This window comes from Melitaea cinxia, chromosome 16 (genome assembly GCF_905220565.1).
Source record: "Melitaea cinxia chromosome 16, ilMelCinx1.1, whole genome shotgun sequence".
NCBI classification, from domain to species: domain Eukaryota; kingdom Metazoa; phylum Arthropoda; class Insecta; order Lepidoptera; family Nymphalidae; genus Melitaea; species Melitaea cinxia.
The window spans coordinates 16,747,388-16,772,237 of record NC_059409.1 but is presented as its reverse complement, the minus strand read 5'-3'; the positions used below and the strand labels follow the sequence as shown (position 1 = coordinate 16,772,237).

At 39.1% G+C, this 24,850-nt stretch overlaps 2 protein-coding genes across 3 annotated transcripts; both read right to left on the bottom strand.

The window, feature by feature from the left end:
* Positions 1-4,881: 4,881 nt before the first annotated feature.
* On the bottom strand, positions 4,882-18,050 carry LOC123661057 (ribosome biogenesis protein BOP1 homolog). Its single transcript, XM_045596068.1, has 16 exons — positions 17,857-18,050; positions 17,669-17,785; positions 17,342-17,419; positions 16,504-16,867; positions 15,474-15,636; positions 15,149-15,290; positions 14,379-14,561; positions 13,764-13,907; positions 13,264-13,431; positions 12,829-13,003; positions 7,975-8,193; positions 7,384-7,487; positions 6,997-7,170; positions 6,696-6,841; positions 6,104-6,253; positions 4,882-5,129 (listed from the first exon to the last, which is right to left on the bottom strand). Exons 1-16 carry the CDS (start codon positions 17,929-17,931, stop codon positions 4,976-4,978), a joined length of 2,556 nt encoding a protein of 851 aa, XP_045452024.1. The 5' UTR covers positions 17,932-18,050; the 3' UTR covers positions 4,882-4,975.
* Positions 8,762-12,169, bottom strand: LOC123661058. Of its 2 annotated transcripts, XM_045596071.1 has the most exons (3): positions 12,048-12,169; positions 10,894-11,830; positions 8,762-10,494 (listed from the first exon to the last, which is right to left on the bottom strand). In XM_045596071.1, the coding sequence occupies exons 2-3, from the start codon at positions 11,534-11,536 to the stop codon at positions 9,254-9,256; spliced, it is 1,884 nt and encodes a 627-aa protein (XP_045452027.1). In that variant the 5' UTR covers positions 11,537-11,830; positions 12,048-12,169; the 3' UTR covers positions 8,762-9,253. The 2 variants fall into 2 exon arrangements, with proteins under 2 accessions (XP_045452027.1, XP_045452025.1); XM_045596069.1 differs by lacking the exon at positions 12,048-12,169 and having other exon boundaries at positions 10,894-12,031.
* Positions 18,051-24,850: the final 6,800 nt, after the last annotated feature.

The following is a 24,850-nucleotide window of genomic DNA, read 5'->3' as shown; positions in this document are numbered from 1 at the left end:
GCGCTACCCACTCGCTCGCGTGACTCGGCCGCCGCGGCTTACATTACATCATTTATTCATTACCGCATGCGAAGGAAATGCTCTCCACGACGGAAATATTAAATTACCATCGCGACTAAACACAATGGCACTGTCGTGTAACTTATACGGCATTTACCGAGATATCGATGATACGTGGCTCGCATACGCCGATTGACCGGCGTCTCCCGGCGTCGGCCGCTACATCGTGAATGAAGCTATTAGGTACCTTGTTTACCTAGCGCTCGCTCAGCCGCGGGCGCTATTAGACAGATCTCAAACATCTGCCGAACGTGCGACGGCTAGTAAACCAAACTAACGGAATATTTCGCGAGATGCTGTGTGATCGAGAGCCGATCATCAGAACAGATTTTTATTACACGCAGTGAATCACACGAGACGGTTTTAACGAGCTCGCTGAACGTTTTAATGACAAGTTCCAATTAGTGGCGAGCTTCAACTCGGATTTAATAGGTATGATATTTAACCATTGAATCAAAATATTTTAAAAGTAACCGTTTCCACACAGTTTCACTTAAAATATAACAAGAGTGAAAGTACGTAAGTACAGCGGGGAGATGGATGCTTAAATATAGAAAGCATAATCACTTTGATTAAAAGGTGGGGTGGATGGAAGTTAACGGTGAGACAAAGGGTTTTTCAAACCGTCGCCGGCGGAGGGCGGCGCAGGGGCGCGGGGCGGGGGCGAGGGGCGCCGGGGGAGGGGTCCGCGGAGAGGCGCCAGATGCAAAATATCAAACACCCATAAAGCTGGCCGCTTCCACTGTTTACAGTTTACACACTCTCAACGCATTTACAGTGGATCGCGTAAACAAGCTTCTGGCGATCGCGCAAGATACCGCAGCGTGGTGCTCGGAACTCGGACGTCTTACAGTCATAAAATATTACCTTTTCCTAGTTTAAGAGGAAAACTTCGTTGTCTTTAAAGATCACTAGCCATACGTGGGAACTATTTCGTACTTCGTATTCGTATTTCGTACTTTACATGGTCCAACAACTGACACATCCATACTGTATTATACATTTTGTGCTTTTTTATGTTGCGAAGAATCAGCAGGGTGGTAGTTATGGTTCATAGGAGACAGAGAGAGATTTATGGCCACCATTCATGCAGTCTAACAATAGTAATTCATAGTTTACACCCTTATCCAGTAAACAAACATGACATCTCACGGCTATTAAGAGTTTGTCCAAAACACTAAATAAAATGTTTAAACACAGATTGACTACTTTAGTTCTATAATAGTAAATAATGTTACTACAACTACTCTTGATTCAGAATCAAACCAGGAACAATTTTTTTATTAGGTAATATAATTTCATTAAAACAATTTATAAAGTAGTAACTCCTCTCCTAGTGTATCAAGAATATACCTGCACCAGAATACAAATGAGATCTCCAAGATGACAATTATAAAACCACTTAAAATTTCATGTTGCAGATTTTACATGATGCCAGATCACATATGGGAACTGATTAGCAAATAATAAGCATCTTTACATAATATTAAGCCCCCTAGAATTTATTATTCCTACAATCTTTAATTTCCAGACATTGACCAGATACAGTTTAACTTAATGTCTGGATCGTTTGCAATTGCAATAATATATTGTGACCTTATTGACAGCTGTTATGACGTGTTTCATAATTGCACGCTCCAACAATTGCATCACTTCATTAAGATAACTGAGCACTTAACACGACATACGTTGAGATTGACCACGTTGCCTGTCTCTTGTTCATTGTTTATTTATAATAACTTCTTGTTACATTTACAAGAGTTTATCAGGCAGTGAAAGTGTAACTAACTAAATATAGGATTTGTGTTCAGCTTAATGAGACTAGAAATAAAAAACTGAGACAATACAACAATGACTGCGCTTTTGATATATTATGAAGTAAAAAGCTGTAATTTGAGATGTACACTGTCAACTGGGTGACTAATCTGGCTCATGACCCTTCCTATACCCATTTTTAAAATTCTTTGTCATATTATTTTATATGTTAGTAACTGTATTAACAATAAAAAATTGATTGTTTAAAGGCAAATGATTACATAACAGTCCTAGTAGCCTACTTAGAACTTTGTAAACTGGCGCTAAAATTAAATTATAATTCACTGTACTGTTTAGCCTCACTCACATCTGTCTAACAAGCAACTGATTCATACTTCTGTGTTGTAAACATTAAACGTTTTCGTACTTGTTGTTACCGAGAAACATATTGTTTGTATGGGATAAAGACGGGAGGCCGCAATACAAGGTGACACGAGATAACACTGTTTGTCTTTACTTAATTTTACAACGGAGGAATGTTTACACCGCTAATAAAGTTACGCTAATTTTATAATATGAAGCTTTAGATATGGCTTGAAAATTCTTCAAGGAAAATTTGTTGTAAATATATTGGAGAATACTTGGATAAGTAACAATGAAATGAATTTGAATTATTATCCAAGGGTCAGTGAACCAGAATAGATTCGAAACTTTGGTGGTTCCGTGACCTCTGATGCCTTATCTATTGTTACTTAACACGATGCATTATAAAACGACTATCTACAGTAATAAATTACACAATTCCAGAACGATAACTTCTTTGAATAAATACAACAACAAATATAAGATCATAGTTTTATATGAAACCAGAATATATCACACATTTATTAAGGGGTCAAAAATATTTTTTTGAAAATTAATAAATGTGCAATTTTATTACAAAAATAACATATAACTGATATTGTTAACAAATTGATAAAGATCAACTAGATTTAAAGTTTTGAATGAAAAGCAAACTAGGCGACCTGGTCACTTACTATTAAAAGCCGCCAGCTTTCTCGTGGAGCCGAGCCGCTTCATGGGAGTGCGCGGCTCCATGTCGCGGTCGTCCAGCGCGGGCGCCTCCACCGCCGTCGGCGTCGTGGTGCCTGATGCAGACATCCTCGATCTCCTTGCTAGTTCCGTTTACAAGATACTACTTAACATCACCGACACATAAATCAAGTTCCGACTCATTCCTTCATGATTTACAGAAGAAACGCGACACAATTTAATACTAAGGGAAAAAACGAAACACTAAACATTCAAATACATCCGGTGAGACCAAAAATAACGACCCAATCATACTAAATCCGTGTCCCGATTTCACAAACAATAATTGAAGTTAAATTAACTCGTGTACTTCAACTGGCACAATTTTAAATATTCATTAATTCTGAGCAGTCGGAGTTTGTAAAAGTTAAGAAGCGCGCGTTTTATGGCATAACAAACAACCGGCAGATGATTTACATCGCGACACGTTACGCTGGCACGGAAAAACACTATTGACAAAGAGCGCTCGTTTTAACGTATATAGTCGGTTGCCTGTATACAAAATTACAAATACAATGTTGCTAGCTAAAAATGCGTTAAAAATGTAAATGTCACAGTGCACCAATCAAGTATCAACGACAGGCTCGGCCGCGATCGGATAATCGTATCGAAGTAAATAAGCGGATTCTTATTATAAAAAAACAAATTAATGAAACGTCACATGGTGGGCATTCATAAAATATCTAATATGTCTTCATTTTTAATATATTTGCGGGTGGTATTTTACTGTGCGATATTCACTTTAGTTAACGGTAAGTAAAGTATTTAAAAATAGTAATGTTAGCGTTTTTTCGCTCAACTTTTAAATACTTCACGTTCTGATAATCTGATGTCGCTTCTCTAATCTTGTATTATCTCAACGCTCTATATTTTTAACCGACTTCCAAAAAAGGAGGAGGTTCTCAATTCGACTGTATTTTTTTTTGGACCATGTGGACCGATTTCGACAATTTTTTTTTAAATCGAAAGGTGGTGTGTGCCAATTGGTCCCATTTAAATTTATTTAAAATCTAACAACTACTTTCCGAGTTATATCTAATAATGCGTTTTTACTTGACGCTTTTTTCGTCGACCTACGTTACCGCACCGCATAACTTTCTACTGGATGTACCGATTTTGATAATTCTTTTTTTGTTGGAAAGGAGATATCCCAAATTTAGTACCATGATAAGGAAATCAGGATCTGATGATGGGATCCCAGAGAAATCGAGGAAACTTCTTGAAAATCCGCAATAACTTTTTACTGGGTGTACCGATTTTAATAATTTTTAATTTGATCGAAAGCTGATGTTTGTCATGTGGTCACATATAAATTTTATTGAGATCTGATAACTACTTTTTGAGTAATCTTTGATAACGCGTAGTTACTTGACTATTTTTTCGTCGATCTACGTTGTATTACTCGTCGATGTAATTGAAGTCAGTTTTTTTTCGTTTGCGAGCAAACACAATTATGTTTAAACAAGAGCTCTTCTTGATTGTCTCTAACTTTTGAGTGCAAAAATATATATTATTTTTTTGTTTAGTTTAGACATGAATAATTTATATACTTATAGCATTTTTTTATTACACTAATGAGATGTAAAAATAATTTGAGTGGGAAAGTAATATAGAAGTTTTACATAATATAGAAGTATTAATTGGTGTCAAGGACAAGAGTATATTATAAAAAACCTACTACATATGTATATACGGTGTCATATCAGGTTCTCAAGAGGACCATAATATATTTCTTAAGATGGAACTAGAGAGCGGATATATAAACATTCTTCAATTTTATGTTCAAATTAATTTATATTATTTTACCGTCAAAGGTGTCACAGATATTTTCTAGGTTCTATAATATTACATTTCCAAAAACAATATCCTATTGGTGTAGGTAGCAGTCTCAGTATTAGAATATCGGTGGCACCCCTTAACATCTAAAAAAGTGAAAATAAACGGGAATCGGGAAAGAGAATGAAAAAAGTGCAGTAATGCATTAAATATTTATTCCTATAAGTATTGTATTCAAGAGCAGCGACCCTTCCCCTGCACGCACTCGCGCACGAGGCCGGGCGGCCACAGCCTACGCGTAGAGGCGCAGCGTGTGGTCGGCGGCGGCGGCCAGCAGCCAGGGCTGCGCGGGGTGCCAGCGCACGTCCAGCACGCACAGCTCGCCGCGCGGCGCCGGGCCCGCCAGCTGCTTCAGCGGCACCAGCAGCGGGTTCTGCAGCAGGTCGCTGTGGGGCACGCGCGCTCTTAGTGCTTCAGTATCTCCAACCAGTTGTGCGTCGCACTTCGCAGTTACATTTGTGAAAGACATGTACTAAAATATTACATAGCCAATTGAGTTCCTTGGTTAAAATGATCTAACCAAATAAAAAAGTAGTTCCTAAGATAAGTGCACTCAATCAAACAAACAAACCTTCAAGCCTTTTAATATAGATTACCCCATTCTCGATACTCGACTAATTTACTAATATAAAATGTAATTAATGGAACCATTTGTTGTACTTTTTTTAGGATATAGCATGTCTTATCATATTTAATTATTCTGTAGGTGTGTTTGTTATCTGACTCGTCCTAAACAGCTGGAATTTTGAATCTTTGGCTTCAGTTGAAACTTTGTAAGTATGTGAACCCAGTAGGTGGCGCTACTGTCGGTATGTCATCAATCAAATTTGGTACACCGCGCCGCCGTGCAGCCGGAGCGTCTGGTAGGTATACAGTAGAGCGGCTCACTTGTAGACCATGCCGTGCGCCACGACGAGGTAGCGGTCGTCGCCGCCCGACGCGAACAGCGGGTAGCGGCGGTGGAAGGCCACGGAGCGTCTGGTAGGTATACAGTAGAGCGGCTCACTTGTAGACCATGCCGTGCGCCACGACGAGGTAGCGGTCGTCGCCGCCCGACGCGAACAGCGGGTAGCGGCGGTGGAAGGCCACGGAGCGTCTGGTAGGTATACAGTAGAGCGGCTCACTTGTAGACCATGCCGTGCGCCACGACGAGGTAGCGGTCGTCGCCGCCCGACGCGAACAGCGGGTAGCGGCGGTGGAAGGCCACGGAGCGTCTGGTAGGTATACAGTAGAGCGGCTCACTTGTAGACCATGCCGTGCGCCACGACGAGGTAGCGGTCGTCGCCGCCCGACGCGAACAGCGGGTAGCGGCGGTGGAAGGCCACGGAGCGTCTGGTAGGTATACAGTAGAGCGGCTCACTTGTAGACCATGCCGTGCGCCACGACGAGGTAGCGGTCGTCGCCGCCCGACGCGAACAGCGGGTAGCGGCGGTGGAAGGCCACGGAGCGCACCGCGCCGCCGTGCAGCCGGAGCGTCTGGTAGGGCCGCGCCGACAGCTCCAGGTCGAACCTGCGACATCGCACATTGAGTGATCGATTGATTGATTGGTGAGCGATACACTCCTGTACCGATACTCATAGTTTTGGCAGATGAATGTTTTGTTTTTATCATCAGCCTATTACTATTACCATTACATATTTCATGTATACATTATTTATAATGAAATGCAGTATTCTGTTGTTGTTTTTTTTATTTCTCTGATCTTGTGTAGTTAATTTTTTTTATGTCATATCGTCTTTGTGTTAGTGTATGCCTATAAGCAGTGTGTGTGTCTCAAATAAATATCTTGGTTGTACAATAAAGTATATTTGTATTGTATTGTATTGTATTGTATCTTTTCATTTGATTGCATGACTCACAATATAAACTAATCTGTCGTACATAAGTATATAAAGAATGCCATCACAGATGAAGGCGGATAGGTGTAACGATACGTAGAAGCGACCCGCACCAGACGAGCTTGCGGTCGTAGGAGGCGACGAGCAGGTTGTCGCCGGCGGGGTGCACGGCCACGGCGCTGATCCACTGCGCGCCCGCCTGCAGCTTGCGCACCAGCTCCTGCTTCACCAGGTCGTACACGCGCACCACGCGCTGCGTCTGCGCCGGCACACGGGGTTTAGTGACGTATACGGCATCGGCCACAGATAATATATACATTTACAGTACTGACGCTTGGCTGATTAATCGGTTAGTAGTAAGTTAGGTGTCAGCGGGACGGGGAGGCGACAGCGGAGGAGGCAGGGGCGGCTCACCGCGACGAAGATGAGCGGGCGGTGCGGGTGGAACACGGCGCACTGCACGAGCCCCTTGGCGCGGCGGAAGGGCAGCTGGCTGCGGCGCCGCGACAGCTGGTGCACCACCACGGCGCGCGCCGCGCCCTCCGCCAGCGTCACGGCCACGTAGTCGCCGCGCGCGTGCCACGACACCTGCGGCGCGCGTTAGTATTCACTTGGGTGGCTGGTGATACAGCGTCCGTTAGTCGTGGGAGTTTAGAAAATAATATACGACGACTTTTTGGTATAGAGGGGAGGGGATAGTCTAAAACCTCACCACATATCAAGGAGAGATAGGTAGTGGCTAAAAACATCACACGATTAATGCCCATTAACCCCCTATAGGACATAATGGTCGACACTCACGTGCGTGACGGGCTTGAAGTGTGAGATGGAGATGCGCACGCCGCGCGCCCACTGCTCCGCGTCCACCGTCTCCCACTGCACGCACGACGACGTGCGCTCGTCCACTGCAAAACGAGAAAATCTTTTTAAAATCACGACCATTTTAGTAACGTTTTTTTGACAGACCAAAATCAAAATAAAATTTTGACGTATTTTCCATCAAGTTGGGCTTCTCATGGCATAAAAATGTCTGAGTAACCTGGACGTTTAAAAACACTTAATTTGTCAATTAAGCTATTTCCGTCTGAATCTGCAGTCTCCTTTTCAACTCGAGACGAGTACTAATAGGTGATTGCTGGGTGATGAACGGTTGACTGATGGGCGACTGGCGGATGTCGGGCGGGTGTCGGGCGGGTGTCGGGCGGGTGTCTGACGCGTGTAGGTCGCATGTCGGGCGGTTGTAGAGCGGGTGGTATGGTATGGTATGGTAAAAACGGGCTGGTTTCCGCAACTCGACGACTTTGCGCCTATTTTGCGTGTGTGGGATGGGTGCGGGGCGGGTGCCGGGCGGGTGCTGGGCGGGTGCCGGGCGGGTGCGGGTGCGGCACTCACTGAGCACGTCGTGCGCGGGCGGCGGCTCGGCCAGCAGGCGGTCGGTGGCGGCGGCGGCGCGGTGCGCGCCCACGCCGGCGCCGGGGTTGAGCAGCAGCAGGCGCCGGCCGCGCGCCGCCGCCACGAGGCTGAGGCCGGCCGCCGGCGTCCACGCCACGCGCGCCACCGCCTCGCCCAGCGCCAGCGTGCGCAGGCAGCGCCCCGTCTGCGTCTCCCACACTGCCACATGTTGTACACTGTTAACTGCTGTCACTACCTCAAAAACCTGTTCTCAGTGTTGTACCGGTGCTCTTTAAATAAATAGATCATTTAATTAATTAATATGAGATTACTTCAAAAAAAAAAAACAAAACTTTTTTTAATCCAAAAAAAATTAAATGTTTAGATTCAAACGATTAATGAACACTAACCAATGTTATTCCAGATTTCCACTAATTATAAGTATTAAGTACCTACATTATTCATCATCATATACCCCGCATAGTCAGCTCATATCGTCGCTGCGCGTGCAAATCCGCGTAAGTACAACTTGTAAAGTCCGCGTATTTGCTTTTTGATGATTTTACAGGAGGAAGAAAAAACTTAATATCTCATCGATTTCAATTCTTATTACCGACTGAACTTAACAGTTAGTTCTTTACAACTATCTTTATTGTAAAATAACGTAAACTTACTCGTAGTTGGCTTAAATTTTGTGTAAAGTCACTTACGCGGTTTTGTTTTAACTAATTACAAAATAAGTAGATTTTTTATTAAAAGTGCGCGGTTTTGAAATAAAACAATTGAGTAAAGGGTTGTATTTATTATTAGAAAAATCCAATCTGAAACAATATATTCTAACAAAAATATTATGTATTTAGTATCGGAATCAGTTTACAAAAGGATAATATTATCTATTCATTCATAATTTTTAATAGAGATCTTGTTACAAGAGTTCAGACTTCTTATCAACAAGATCAAAATAATCATCTGAAACTAAAAAATAGTAACTATTTATTATTAACTAAAACATTGTGCATAGGTAAGTACTTACATATCTAATGAAGATAAGAAAAAATCTTTTATAACAATAAGAAACTTGGAATAACAAAAATAAACCTTTTCCTAGATTCTTCCATAATAATCACTTAACGTTGTTTCAGGTGCTTAAATATTTTCAACTAAAGTTTTCATAAACAAATAATAATCATAACAATAATAATATGTTTGGTATTTGCTCTTAAATTCTAATTAAATTCTGTTAATCACAGCATTTCACAGTCAAAATAGTAACTTTAAATTATTTAAAAGGTAAATTATCATAAAAAGCATGGCAGTCTTGAGGTATGACATTCTTCAGCTCCTGTAGGTGATCATACTTTGTCTTGGTAATTGGTTGCCTAGATTTATAAATCGAAGGCATACTGTTAATCAAAGACGTAATCTTCCTTGGTCTTCTGGGCAATGGGACAAAATCATCTGAAAAGTGGAGTTTATAATCTATCGTGCCATTTGGATTATATCTCAGTGCTTTTATATCAATAACACAATGATCACCCGTTCCTCGGCCAGGTCTTATCGATTCATAAATCCGGTAATCTGCAAGACCAAAGTCTTTAAAAAACGTATAATCAGGTGTAATAACTTCATAAGGACTTGGTACTTTTCTGGCCTCCTTTGTTATTGTGGCATATTGTGAAGGTAAAAATATTTCCCGATTTTTCAATTTCCTATCAATCACTGAGTGGACTGAATCAACTTCCATCTGCGTGTGACCTTTCTCCAAGTACTTCTGAGTTATTACTACGTTCCTAGCCATAGCCAGGTGCAACAACGCATTCGATACAACATTATTTCTATTCTGTGCTGTACAACCATCTGTAAATATAACAACGTCCTTGCAATTATTTTCCAGTAATTTAGTTACGTAGTCTACAAAAAAAGATGCGTAAGTAGTGGCTTTAAGGTCGCATGCTGTCTCATCAAACCAGTAACACGTGACTCCATTATTGCCAAGATTATACACAGAAAAGTTATGCACGGCGAGTTTAGTTTTAAAGTAAAGGGCACTGGCATTGAGGAAAGGACATAGTTTGACTGCCTGAAGATCTGCTGTTAATGCATGTATGATTCCTTTTTGTGCTAATTCTTTGTCAGACTGTTTTTCAGCTCGAGCTAAGTTTTTTCGTTCGATATGTTTAGCATACTGTTCATCTGATAAATTACCAATTTTGTAAGCACAGCACTGGTCGCAAGCATCTTTTTTTGGTTGAAATAATCCAATATTCTCCTCAAACAAAACGCTTTCAAATACTTTTCTAGATGCCACAGGTTTATTTCCCGAAACCGAGTAATCGACATAAAGACGATACAATTGTGATTTTGATTGTATAATTGGTTCTAAGTACAATTTTGACGTAGATTGTCTGCAGTAATGAGACGGTAGTTTCGGTAGGGCAGTTAAATAGTTTTTAGCTAATTCTTTTTTGGATATTTTTTGTATGACTTCTGTTTTTTCAGGCTCCTTAATATTTGTCTCATCTCCGAGTAGGGTTGCCAGATGGTCGGGATTCGTCGGGATTATCCCGACATTTCGTATGATGTCCAGAGTCCCGAAAAAAAAAGTAAATGTCCCGACAAACAACAGCAAAACAAAAATCTAAAACTATCGCGATAATAAATGTAATGCGATGCGATAATTAATGATCTCAGAATCTGCCAAAAAATGTTTTTTTTTTTTGTTTATTGTTTTTGTGATTTTTATTTTTATAATAAAAAGTAATTTTGTTAATTGTTTTTGTGATTTAAATTTTTATAATAAAAAGTGATTTTTATAATTCTTAATATTTATTTGTCCCGTTGGTCCCGACCCTAATCCCAAAATCCCGACTTTTTGAAAATTTGTCCAGATATTTTAGTCTACCCATCTGGTAAACCTATCTCCGAGCCAATAGCGAACCGTCCATTCTTTTATACCCAATGTCTCCAAAAACGTTTTCAGGCAAACTCTTTCTTTTTTATCATTAACTTTTAAATAGTATATTTTAGTATCACGTCGTCTTGAATTTAAGGCCTTGGTTTTTCTAGATGTAGGTTTTTTATCCACCATTGAATATACGTACATTTTTTTTTCTTGCCAAGTCATCTTCCAGTAGTTATTAAATATTTCAGATCGAACTTTTTCTGTTAATTTTGAACAATACATAGCCTTACCACTGAAGCATTTTGTTGACATACATATTGGACCCATTATTCTTGCTGGTTTAGGATCGTTCTGGACAAATTTTGTGCCCTCTTTTTTAAATCCAATATACTCTTTTCCCATCATTCTCTGTTTTTTATTTTTCATTCTCTTCCAATTATTTTGATCTCCTTTGCGTTTTTTTATATTTTTTTCATTTTCTTCTATTTCCCTTTCGGGAAACCACTCTGTACATTCTGGTGATAATGACTTTAAGTTTGTAATGTCTGATAAGTTGACAAAAAAATTGTCATAAGACGTAAAATCAATGTCATTATTGTGATTTTCTGTTACATCATTAGATTTAATCGATGTAGGAATATTATAATCTACATTTTGCATCGATTCTGGCGGGTCCAAAATCGTAGTAAGTGTAGTCAACTCGGATGTTAAATTCTCAGACAAAGGTATCTCTGGTGTTAGATTTTGATTCTGAGACAAAGATGTCGTCACTGGTTGTATTGTAGCTTTATTTTGATAGTTGCATATATTTCATATATCTTTCTTCTTCTGTAATAATATTTTTCGCCTTTCACATAACTCTCGCAAAGTTACGACGTTATCATTAAAATCTGCATTTTCTAAAATAAAGTTTTCTTGGTCCTCCATCATTTGGGTGAGAATGTAAGAATTTATCTATAAATAAAAAATGTATAATTATTTGTTTCAGTAAAATGCAATACCGCGTAACTTAACAAAACAAATAAATCAAGCGATGTCAAGACCGCGTAAATACTTGTTTGGGATTATATTAGTCAGGACTAATAAATTAAAACAGAATTACGTGTAATTTAAATATTCTAGCATGAGCATATTACAAACGAAAAATAATAAACATTTAAAACATACTTACACGGTGGTTAATCACGAGAAAATAATTATTTTCGGGAGCACACAGAATTCTCATTAAATTTTTCTCACGGACGTAGTAAATACGCGCACTTGCTTCCAACGTCAGGCCTCCTACTGTTCCGCGGTATTGTTTTGATACCAAAACTGATGTTTCTAATTGGATAATTCAAATTAGATGAAGTCTAATATAAGCCAATAAGCGTTTAGAATCTGCCAGCACGATATTTGAATTTTGCGCGTTTTGCAGTTACGCGGTATTTACAAACTGCTCTTACGCGGTTTCGCACGCGCAGCGACGATATGACCATCTCGACACTAGTTATACCTTACTTTTGCTTTACATTCGATGGTACCACTAGAATTTACTCCTGTATCACGGGTCCAGAAACACACACACAACACACGAACACAATCACCCAGACCACGGCAAACGTCTGTGCGGCCAATATAAATGTATGTCATTTTATTATTACTCTTTTCGCTTTATTTTTTATTTTAATTTTTTTTTATTTGATAAAATTTTACTTTTCTTATTTTAAATCAATTATTTAAATTTTTAGTTACATTTTTACTTAATTTTGACTTTTTTTTTTCTTTTTACTTTTTTAATGTATTTTGTGCTCTCATTGTGTTTGTTGTATGTCTGTAAGCAGTGTATGTGTCTCAAATAAATGTCTTTCTTTCTTTCTTCTTTCTTTCATGTGCGGGGATCGAACCCGCGACTGCTAGTGCAACGTAAATAAGCCAGTGCTGTATCAAAAACTTTGACTAAATTGACTAACCTTTGACGGTACCGTCGTCGCTGCCGGACACGACGTACTGTCCGCTGGGGTCGAAGTCCGCGCTGCGCACGAGCCCCTCGTGGCCGCGCATGCACAGCACTTCGCTCGTGGGGAAGGGCTGCAGGTCGCGCGGGGACGGCAGCTTGGGGACCAGGTCCTCCGCGTTGATCGTCAGCTGGAACATATAGAACAATATCAATTTATATCACAAAATATTTCATGATTTAGATTAGGTACTAATAATAAACTAGAGAGCGCTTAGTTGTGTTTGCTCGTCTGATTTCGACCAAATTTAAATGGGACAACCTGACAAACATCAGGTTTACAAATAAAAAAAGTATCATCAAAATCGGTACACTCAGTGAAAATTTATGTCACACACAAAAAAAGGTATCGTCGAATTAAGAATTTGTTTTTTGAAATTGGTTGACTCACGCGCATCTTGATGGCCCGCGGCGCCAGGTACAGGTCGAGGCAGCGCAGGAAGCGCTCGCGCACGAAGCGCGGGTAGGCGGGCACGGCGCGCAGGCTGGCGTGGCGCGTGGGCAGGAACGTGTACTTGCGCTTCCACGGCGTCTCGCTCAGCTTCTCCCACTCCTTCATCTGTGCGGGCGTCACGCGGCTAGAGGTAGGTCTTCTGGAAGGTCGAGGCTCGTCCCCAGGCGGGATCGTAGCTAGATAATACCGCTTTCGAAGTGTTGTGTTCCCGTAGCGAGTTGGGTGGCCAGAGCTCCCGGGGAGATCGGGAGTAGAATCGGCAGAGCGCTTGCGATGCTTCTGGCGATAGCACCAGTTGGCGTCTTTGAGCTACGGTAATCGCTCACCATCAGGTGAGCCGGACGCTCGTTTGTCGATCTAATTGTATAAAAGAAAGTGCGGTACTAGTGGCAACGGATCTCTCTCAACAGTGGTCTCCGGGGAGCGGTCGCGCGTACCTCGCGCTGGTCCAGCAGGTACTCGGGCGGCGGGTTGTAGCTCTCGGCGTGCGGCGGCGGCGGGCGGCGCGGCGCCGGCAGCGCGCGCGGGCCGGAGCGAGCGGGCGCCGGCGCGGAGCCCCACAGGTCGTAGAAGCGGCGCTCCTGCGGGCGGCGGCGGTTACACAGGGGCCGGGGGGAGGGGGGCAGTGTACAGCTCCAAATGGTGGTCGTCCACTCGTCGCGTGATGGCTTTCGGCGACTTCTTAGTTACCTACCCCTTTTGTGACATGACGTGTGGTGAGGTTTTATACTACCCTTCCCTTCCCCATATCCAAAAATTATGTGTATTTTTTTATGCAAAGTATATGGAAATTTTCAGAGTATTATTTTGAATACAGGTATAACCTGATAAAATTTTGGAATATTAAGTGATACAAATTTCTAGAGAGACATTTAGAAATCGCGCCTTGAACAATTGATAAAGGCGATATCTCAATCGTTCGGTTCAGAGAACCCCCACCTCCACCTCCCACCACCCCACCTCCTTGTGAAATTTCCAACCCACCCCTCTCCTCTCAAACCTCACGTGACAAACGGACGACCTCAGTGTGAGCAGTGCGGTCAGCGCGTCACCTTCTTCTGGCGGCGCTCGGCGGCCAGCTGGCGCCTGGTCTTGGTCCAGCCCATCTTGAGCGCGTGCACCAGGCGCGCCACCTGCAGGCGCTCGGAGCGCGACGGCAGGAACGAGCGCTTGTGCTCGGGGAAGGCGCGCAGCGGCGTGGCCAGCACCTCGCGGCTGAACCACTCCACCCACGGCTGCAGCACGGTACACTCGTCAATACCATTTATTTATTTTTTATTTTTATTTTAAAAAAAAATAATTTTAACAAAAAAAATAAACAAATTAAAAAAAAAAGTTCTTGAATAAATAATGGGATAGTTATAAAAAAATTACATCATACATTTGAATAAGAATATTATACGTTAAAATAAAAATGAGCTCACGTCTCTGTTAGAGACATTAAGATAGTCTAAGTCAAGCAATGATGTTGTTGAGTAACACCTACCTTGATAAAAAAAAATAGCATGTTTTAGAAATAAAAAAGGACATGGGTTTCAAAAGCCCGTGGATGTATCATAATTGTATAAAAAAAAAAGATTAAAATACCAATTATTTATATGTCCAGGTTCACATAACATAATCACACGTAAGTACAGATGTCAGAAGTGAAACTTCTTGGGCAAACTAATTTTTAAATTTCGTTTATATTTATTCAAATCTAAAGCTTCAGATTTACGTTCCAGCGCATCGACAAAAACGTTGCCGTTTCATCTGTAAAAATTTTACCCTCATGCGCTAAAAAGTTTCACTTCAATAAAAATACTCTAAGAACCTCCCTGACCTCATACTCATCATGCGTGGCGCTGGGTACGCGCGAGTTCCTCAACCGCTCCAGCAGTTGCAAGTCCTCCTTAGACAGTATGATGTCCTGTCCAGTTGCCGGGTCGCGCACCGTGCGCCAGAATTCGGGATCCTCGCACTTTCTACAGGAATACACATACAATTAAGGCATGTCTCTTACACATGCAACGATTACTTTAAAGCTTTAAGGAACAAAAGCAATTCCACGTCTCTGATTAGAAAGAAACAAAACAGAAAGGAAAAAAATTCTGAAAGTCAAAAATGATAACTAGTACAAATATAATAAGTTCAAAACGTGATCTCACTTGAGAAACTCATCGATGTGGTCCCTCTGCGGTGGCTTGACGAGCTTACGTCCGTCCAGGTCGTAGCCCACGTGTGGGTACTCGTCGTACCACCACATGGGCACCTCGCCCGCAGTGTTCACGCGGTCCTCCTCGTCTGACGTGTCGCCAGACTCGTACTCGTCTACAATAATAAGCTGTTTTAAATTTGATTCACATGGTAATAGTTGTAAATTTTTTACAAATAATAAAATAAATATTTTAATATATACACACACGGTCATCTGTTTCTATGGTAAGCAACTTAATGCTTGTGCTATATGTAACAGCAGACTGCTATAGCAAAATTTTTTTGTTAAATATAGATAGAAATTAAACATACGTAAATCATCTAATTCATGACCCCTGAAACACACAGTAGGGATACTGCAAACTGCACCAATGGGCTAATTGTATTTAGTTTCTAACAAAAAATTATGATCTACCATTTGTTATCACTAAATTAAAGGTCTATGTTAGTAATGACAATATACTCGAGTAACAGATTTGCTGTTGGAGATAGAAGCAGATTGTTCATACTTGTACAGATTTTTTTTAAAAAGCAAACAAAAATTCAATGATAAACAGTAATGACATAAATATCTGCCCTTATTTAGAAGTCTAGATTTTAATAAAGTGTCTGTGCAAATACGTTTCATTCTTCATTCATTCTATAGTTAAAGAAATATTTAACAAAGCATGACATTAAAACTAGACATATAGAGTGATTATTAGTCGTAGCACCATAGTATCCTTACTACTTTCTTTTTTTTCTTTCTTTCTTACAACAAAAGTCAACATTTGAATTATAGTCTTTTTAAAACTTACCTGATAGATAAGAGGTATACATTTAAACTAACAAAAAACTATTTTAGGTATCTATAAGAATTTAAGAGATTTTTTTCAATTTAAATCTTTCATCTCCCTTAAAAAAGTAAGGCAAAAGAACAAAAAAATTTGATGAAATGTCACACAACATTAAATTAAACTTTAAGTGACAAAATCTCCCCACCTCTCTGTTGTACAGGTTCAGTTGAGACTGTAGCTTCTTCTATCTTACTTGCCAACACATCCACACTACTCATCTTTTTCTTCTCCTTTTGTTTGGGCGGTGTCTGTTTAGTCTTTTTCTTTTGTTTTTGTTTTTTATTAGATTGCTGCTTTTGTGATTGTGTTGGTTTCTGATTCTTTATAGTTTCTTTCTTTTGCGTTTCTCTCTTTTCTTTCTTGTTAGACTCGTCACTGGAACCGGCAGCTGAAGGTGCAGTGCCAGTCTCCGCCCCGCTGTCTGCACTGTGCTCTTCCTCAGATTCAGACTGACTGTCATTTTTTTCCTCACTGCCATCTGATTCATCGTCCTCTGAATCAGTAAGGTCCTACAATTTTAATCAGATAAACTGATATTAAGGTTTTAGCGTTTTAGATACAGTGTATACATATTTAGTATGTATATGTATATTCTGTTATGAATATTATTTAATTAGCTTTTTATTTTCAAGAATTTGTATATTATCTACATTACTGCACTTTCTTAGCCTGCTATGTAACATTATTTCTCACAAGAGATCTCTTCTACAGATAAGTCCACCATTGCTAACTAAATTTGTATACAAATAACTGTACAAAAATTTGAAGTACAATAAAAAATATTAGATACATTATTATTATTTTACATCATTTAAAAGCTAATGAGTCAGGTAAAGTTGTATACAAAATGTAATCATTGCTATGAGGCATTATTTTAGAATAAGTTCTGTACATTTTAAATAAATAAATAAAGTTTTTATTATTATTATTTTTATTGAAAATAAATTAAAATGAATACATTAGTATTAACAGGAAATACTCACTGAAGACTCCTCTATGGAATCACTTCCTGACTCTTCATCTTCTAACACAGAGTCTGCACTATCATCAAAAAGTACTTCCTAAAAGCATTGTTAACATTAAACATTGTAGCACTAGAAACACTAGTGAAAATTATTTCATTTGGTTTTATACTTTAAATAGAGCCAAAGGGGAAGTGATTTCACAATATCACACAAAGTAGGGAATAAATACAAGTAATTAGTCTAAAAAACGTCATACAGAACTTATTGACTGAATTATACTATATTCTAGTGACTTTCACTACAGACGAAGTCAGTTTAGAGCTAAAATGCATGAGTGAAGCTCACATCTCTTTCACCGTCAGAGCCGGGATCTACATCTTCGTGCTCCGAGTCCGTCGCGTCGCTTTCCTTGTCCAAATCACCTTGTAACAAATCCTCTCCACTATTATCACTGCTTGAATCCTGAATAATATATATAGAAAATATTACAACGACGTTAAACAATGTGTTAATATTGCCAAACATTCACTTACTTTATCTTCTACAGCGTTTACACTCGTTTTTTCCGAGTTAGCTTTACGTTTTAATCCTGCTTTGAATGGCGGCATGTTTAATATTATATACAATCATTTATTAAAAACTAGATCACATTGGTATTTCAAACACGTGTTTTAACAAAACATTACTTACACGCTTGACACTTCAGTACCGAGAACGACAGTTTGTCAAACTTCAGTGTCAATACCACGTTCTTATACCATAGAGCTCTAAGCTAGCTCCATGTTCTATACCATCCATATACCATCTTAAAAGCCTATTCAATCGTTCTTCTTTAAGATAAAAACATAAAGCAACACGGAGGGGAGTGGCCATTGCGTTTGTTACCGATACAAAACTTTCTGTCATTTTTTGCGGGGGGAAATTACACACATGCACACTTTATCTAAATCCCACACAAAAATAATCGTCTGTAACTACGAAACTCACACATACTAAATTAAAATCACACTTACATTTTTCACACACACATAGATACATTCTGTGTTAATACAGTATAATGACACGCCGCAACTACACTGAAAAGTTGCTAACAGCCGTGGTTGTAACAACTGTCGATATGCATTATCGATAAATTCAACTACTCGGTTAGGGAAATAATGTTTTTAAAGTGATACAAAGGTAAGATATTATTATAAAAATAGACTTAATTTATTATATACTACAAATCAAACATCATCATGTAAAATAAACGATTATAAAGAGTAAAGATTTGATTGTTTGTTTGTTAGCATTGAATAGGCTCCGAAACTACTAGACCGATTCAAAAAATTATTTCACCGTTGAGAAGCTACATAATCCTTGAGCGACATAGGTTATACTATATTTTCAAAAATATTAGGGATCCTTACTAAAACTCCAATAATGTAACCCAAGGGATAAAAAAATAACCTAAAAAATTCCTTACATTGCGTACGCTGCAAAAACTAATGATAATAGAAATATATAATGTAGTAAGACTTTGTACAACACATCATTATCTACAATAATTGTATTTGCTCGCAAACGAAAACAAAACTGACTTCAATTACATCGACAACTAATACAATATACGTAATATATACGCGTTATCAAAGGTTACAAAAAGTTGTTATCAGATCTCGATAAAATTTAAGCGCAACCACATGATAAACACCAGCTTTCTATTAAATTAAAAATCATCAAAATTGGTCCACCCAGTCAAAAGTTCTGAAGTAACATACATAAAAAAAATACACTCGAATTGAGACCCTCCTCCCTTTTTGGAAGACGGTTAAAAAGTGTCGCGACAGCATATGTCTAACTATTATAATTATGTCACAATACGTTTGGTGCAACATTGTTGTGCCAAACAATGCCAGTCTACAATAAACGATTTAAAATTAACCCACATTTTGAGGAGTTGATGATGTACACTGTGATGTCAACGAATCAGGACTAGGGAGCGTAGTACTAATGGCATCATAAGATGATAGCCTGTCATCTGCTAGATTAATTTTATTTTATTTTATTTTATTCTATTTGGAACACCAACAGCACATAAGACATTAAATGAGTACAAAATGTACATTTCGACTAAGCCATTTACAGGTATTCGCATATGGTTATTTAAATGATGAGACCATGAAACAATGACAATAAAGCTACAAACAAAACAAAAACAAAACAAAAATCCCTGAAGATGAGGAATGAATGTATTTAAGAATTTGTTGCACCCTCGACGCGGGGGCCAAAGAACTCCAAAGCAAATAATCTACTCACGTTCTGAGGCTTAGTACAGAATAATTCTAATTCGTCACAATTCATTGACAGTTTGTTAAAAAGTTCACTCGCTCGAATAATAAATGAATTGCGGCGGTAATTAGTACTAACTTTAGGAATTGCTAGCGGTTGGGTACGTCTAGTTGGTAATCTGCGAGGAACCCAGATGCTAACTTTTTCCAGCAAAGCAGGGCAATCAATGGTGCCATTGACAATTTTTAAGAGATACGTAATATCAAAAAGTTGCCGTCTCTTTTCCAAGGGTAAGAAGTGGTATCTGTTGCATCTCGCCTCATAACCGCGATCCGATTGCTCGCACTTGTATTGTAGATACCTCAAGAACCTCCTCTGTACCGACTCAATACGGGAAATATACACGTTATATTGTGGACTCCAGACCATAGAAGCATACTCAAGGATACTGCGCACGTAAGCACAATAAAGTACTTTAATCGATTTAATAGATTTAAATTCATGTGTAGACCTTATAATGAAACCAAGAGCCTTGGAGGCCTTTTTTACTGTGTAATCAATGTGCCTATCAAACAAGAGTTTAGAATCTTGAATGAGCCCCAAGTCCTTCATAGATGTAACTTTGTTAAGCGACTTATTGTTGATTTTATACAGATAATTTATAGTGTTATATTTTCGAGAAAAAGTCATAGCAAAACACTTGGAAACATTCAAATCGAGCTTGTTTTGAGTACAATACTGCACAAAATTGTTAAGATCAGACTGGAGGCGATCACAGTCACCAGAACTGTTAGTGGCCATAAAAATCTTAGTGTCGTCTGCATATAATAAAACTTTGGCAGATTTGAAACATAAAGCGATGTCGTTAATAAAAATGACGAAAAGCAAAGGCCCTAACAAAGAGCCTTGAGGCACGCCAGAAGGAATCGATAGCCACGAAGACGTAAAACCATTTATTGCAACCGCCTGGGATCTATTACTGATATAAGAAGTAAACCATCTAAATAAATTGCCATGAATACCGGCTTTATACAGTTTCTCGAGGAGCAACAGGTGATCTATACGGTCAAAAGCTTTACTGAAATCAGTAAAAATGCAATCGACCTGTAGCCCTGCGTCCATTTTTGAAGAGGTGTATTCATTAAAAACTAAAAGGTTGGACACCGTCGATCTCTGTCTTAAGAAACCGTGTTGTTCTGGAGTAAAAGACGACTGCAGTGCAGCATAGACCTGACGGTAAACAACCTTCTCGAATATTTTGGCAAAGACACATAACTTAGATATAGGCCTATAATTTTTCACATTAGAACGGTCACCACTTTTATGTACGGGCGTGACAAATGCAGATTTCCAGGTCTTTGGCACTATACCTTCTCTTAAGGAACGCTTGAAAATAATGCATAGAGGCGTAACCAGGCTATCTACGCACTGCCTTGTAAAAAAAGGGGTTATACCATCGGGCCCAGCGCCCTTGTTCACGTCAGTAATTCTCAGCAATATTTCAACCTCCTTTGGATCAATATTTATATCACCAACACTAAAATTATTTTGGCACTGATTATCAAGATAAGGTGTACAGCTGTTAGTGTTGGAAACGAGAAAATTAAATTGAAAATATTCTGCAAATAAATTACAAACTGACTGTCCAGTATCTCCTGATTGATCCTCATATGTCATCACAGATGGTAGCGCCCGGGAGGGCCCATTTAGCGACTTTGTGTAAGACCAGAAAAGGCGGGGGTTATTTATAACTGAGTTTTCTACTTTATATATGTAGGACTGATAACACTGACCTTCCAGTCTTATGGCTCGTTCTCTTAGAAATGAATAAGTTTCGTAATCGTACTGGTTACCATATTTTTTATATTTTTTAAAATATTTGAATTTTTCTTTTAAAACTTTTTTCAAGGCAGCGTTGTACCAAAAAGGAAAAGAACTACTACAGATAATTTTATGAGGTATAAATTCGTCACGAACATTGGCCAGAACACGATAAAAACTATGAACACAGTCGTCAATAGAACCGCTCGATAATAAAACATTCCAATCTATTTTTGACAATTTTGAATTAATTTCTACATAATTTCCTTCTTTGTAATTAAACAAAGTTCGCTTATTGACAGATAGAAAACTAGGCATGTCTAAGTTTAATTCGACGAAAATTGATCTATGGTGTGGATCCTCCGAGACAAGGGGGTGGTCACTGGGCAGTACATTAACATGGTTATTGCAAAAGACAAGATCCAGTAGTCTATCATTGATTAAATGATTTGTTGATGACTCTGAAAGGATGGACATTGTTAATTTTTGATTACCTTGTACATGAGACAAAAAAAAAATTATGGGACAAAAACAGTGTGGCGTTAGTGTTGGTTTGGTGCCCTCGACTAATCCTTCTATTGTTCGCCAACACTTGAAAGTTAGTGGTATTGATATGATCTGAACAAATTACACTATTTTTTGTGGGCGTCCAAGTTAATCTGTTCTTACCATTTTTTTCCATGTATCCCTTATGTTGGGATTTTTAGAAAACCTGCCAAATTTTTATATAAAACATTATGGTGGAAGTTCACATTCAGTAATTCTAGTAAAATGTATTAATACTCATAATACGTGTATTGTATTTAATTTAATGCAATTTTATTATATAACTATGTTTATTAAAAAAAGCTAGCAATATAATATTTTAAATAAATCAAAATCTCAAAAATGTCTGTCTCCTCTTTTGCCTTTGCCGTTTTTATCGATAACCATCTACAAGCAAACCGGTAACAACACTATCGCTCGGCGACTGTGACTTCTAGGAAATAGACTCCGATCAGTCGCTCGACCGATCCGCATATTGTATGCGGGCGAGCGGCCTGTGTTTGTAAACAAATCGAGTCAACACGAACGATAATATTTGTAATTTTTAAGTTTAAAAAAGGTTTAAAAGAAGTATACAAGTAATAATGTGATTAAAAAATACTTACGTATGTGAAAGGTAACGCCATGTTTTAGTAAATTTGACGTGGCAGATCTTTTTTTGCAGCAAAAAACAGAACAATTTGGCATTTTTTGAAGGACGTTGATTCAATCGCGCAACTAGATTTAGTCTAGTGGTCAGTGCGGCTGCAACTAGTTTTATTGTTTGCATATGGCCATTTGGCCTTATACCTTGACAGAGGGGAACGCCTGTACATGGCTACTCCCCTCCGTGTTGCTCTTTGGATAAAAATATATATATATTTTACTAATTAACCTCTGAGGATTCATCTAAATATATATTTTTCTTTTTTTATATTTAATGTTTTCAAAATTTTATGTCAAATCTGGTGGTCAAATCTAGGTCTTAATTCTATTAAAGTCTTCAGTCTTTCTACGAACGCATAAAACGCCGCGGGCGTTGTGGGCGAATTTTATATGTGGAACGCTTATTTGGGTGAATTGGGCGCTGTCAGGTGACAGCTTAGTGCTCGCAATATGGTGGATGGTGAAAACATGTAGCTGTGGGTTGTGAGTGAATATTTCGCATTGATTGAAGTCATACTTAATTTAACATGGATTCCCGTGAATTGATCGTTGCGTTTTTTCAATGAGAGATAACATTCACAATTTGACATTGATAGTTGGTTTTTTAAATTTCCCGCCAAGTTTTGATGAAAGCTAGCTTTGACCCATCTATATTTTGTATAATCAGCTACACCAAATTTTCAAACCTCCCAAATCCTCTTGTATCAATCCCTTATTCTCTACTTCCTTCAAAGCCCTTACCTACAATGTTCCTATCCTCACAGATTTGGGTCTGAAAAAAGGAGATCCTGGTATAAAGTTAAAATTTCAAGAAATTCTTCATCAAAATTGGTTAAATCATCATCATATATATACCGATGCATCTAAACTTTCCCCGTCCAGCTGTGTTGGTGCTGCCTGCTGGATCCCTAAATTTAAAATCATTCTCCAATTTAAGTGTCCCCCTGAAACATCTGTGTTTTCCGGTGAAGCTATTGCTATACTGGAAGCCATCCTCTTTGCCCTCTCCCATGACTTAGGACCGACGGTAATTTTCACTGACTCACTAAGTTGTCTCTTAGCCATTAAGGAAAATCCCTTTCGTAGCAAATTGAAAATTTCTATTGTTTTTAAGATTAGAGAGGCTTTGCTCTCTTGCAGTCAAAAGGGTCTGCATATTCTGCTCGTCTGGATTCCAGGCCATTCAGGCATTGCAGGCAATGAGACAGCAGATTCATGTGCTAAAGCTGCAATCCAAACTGGTATCCTTGATCACTACAAAAACTCCTGCCAAGACCTTCGTTCCCTAGCCAAAATCCATATGGACAAGTCCTGGAATTTATCTTGGAGTTCATCAAAATTGGTAAAGGGTAAATTTTACTCTAATATACAACCAGACATCCCAAGACGCCCTTGGTTTTCTCTTCATAGACATGCTCGTCGTTGGGTAACATCTAGCATATGTCGCTTACGTCTTGGTCATGCGTGTACACCTGTTCATCTGGCCAAAATCAGAGTTCGTGACCACTCATTGTGTGAATGTGGCCTTGACGAAGGCACGGTTTCCCACATCCTTTTTTCCTGTCCCAAACTCATCCGTCCTATATACGACATCCTTCCCCGTGATATTCCCCGCCCTATAAATGTTCAATGTTTGTTAATGTTGGTGTTTAGTCCCTATTGTAGATTTTTGTGTAAATATTTTGAAATAAATAAAATTAAGTTGTAAATAAATCATGTGTCTGTCCTAGTGTAATTAGTTTGTAATAGTTTAGTTACTAACAGCTCTAGTCTTAGTTTAACATTAAATGTTTGTGTTGTTTTAGGTTATGGTGTAACAATGAAAGTCTGACTATTTTGCCTGTTTTCAAAATTAAATAGAGACTGTTATCTCTACTGCACCGACCAATTAATCTCCTTCGTGTGTTCTCCACTCTACGTGACATTGGCGGAATCAACCGTGCTTCTTTGGCACAACTGAAAGCCATTAAACCAATCAATCAATCAATCAATATTTTGTAGGCGAAGTGAGTGCGATGCGGTCGCGAACAGGGACGTCATCTATGACGTTGAGCATCCGTCTGTGACGTCGTACTGAAACAAATCGCAAGCGAGGCGTTCCCCTATCCGCCACATGGGGCCGCGCCCAGTAGGAGATCCAGTAACTCCTTTGGGATTATTATACTAGCTGACAGCTGCCTGACACAGCCATACTAGCAACAGACGTTGTTCTGTCTTAACTATAAATATTAAATTCGATTTGGT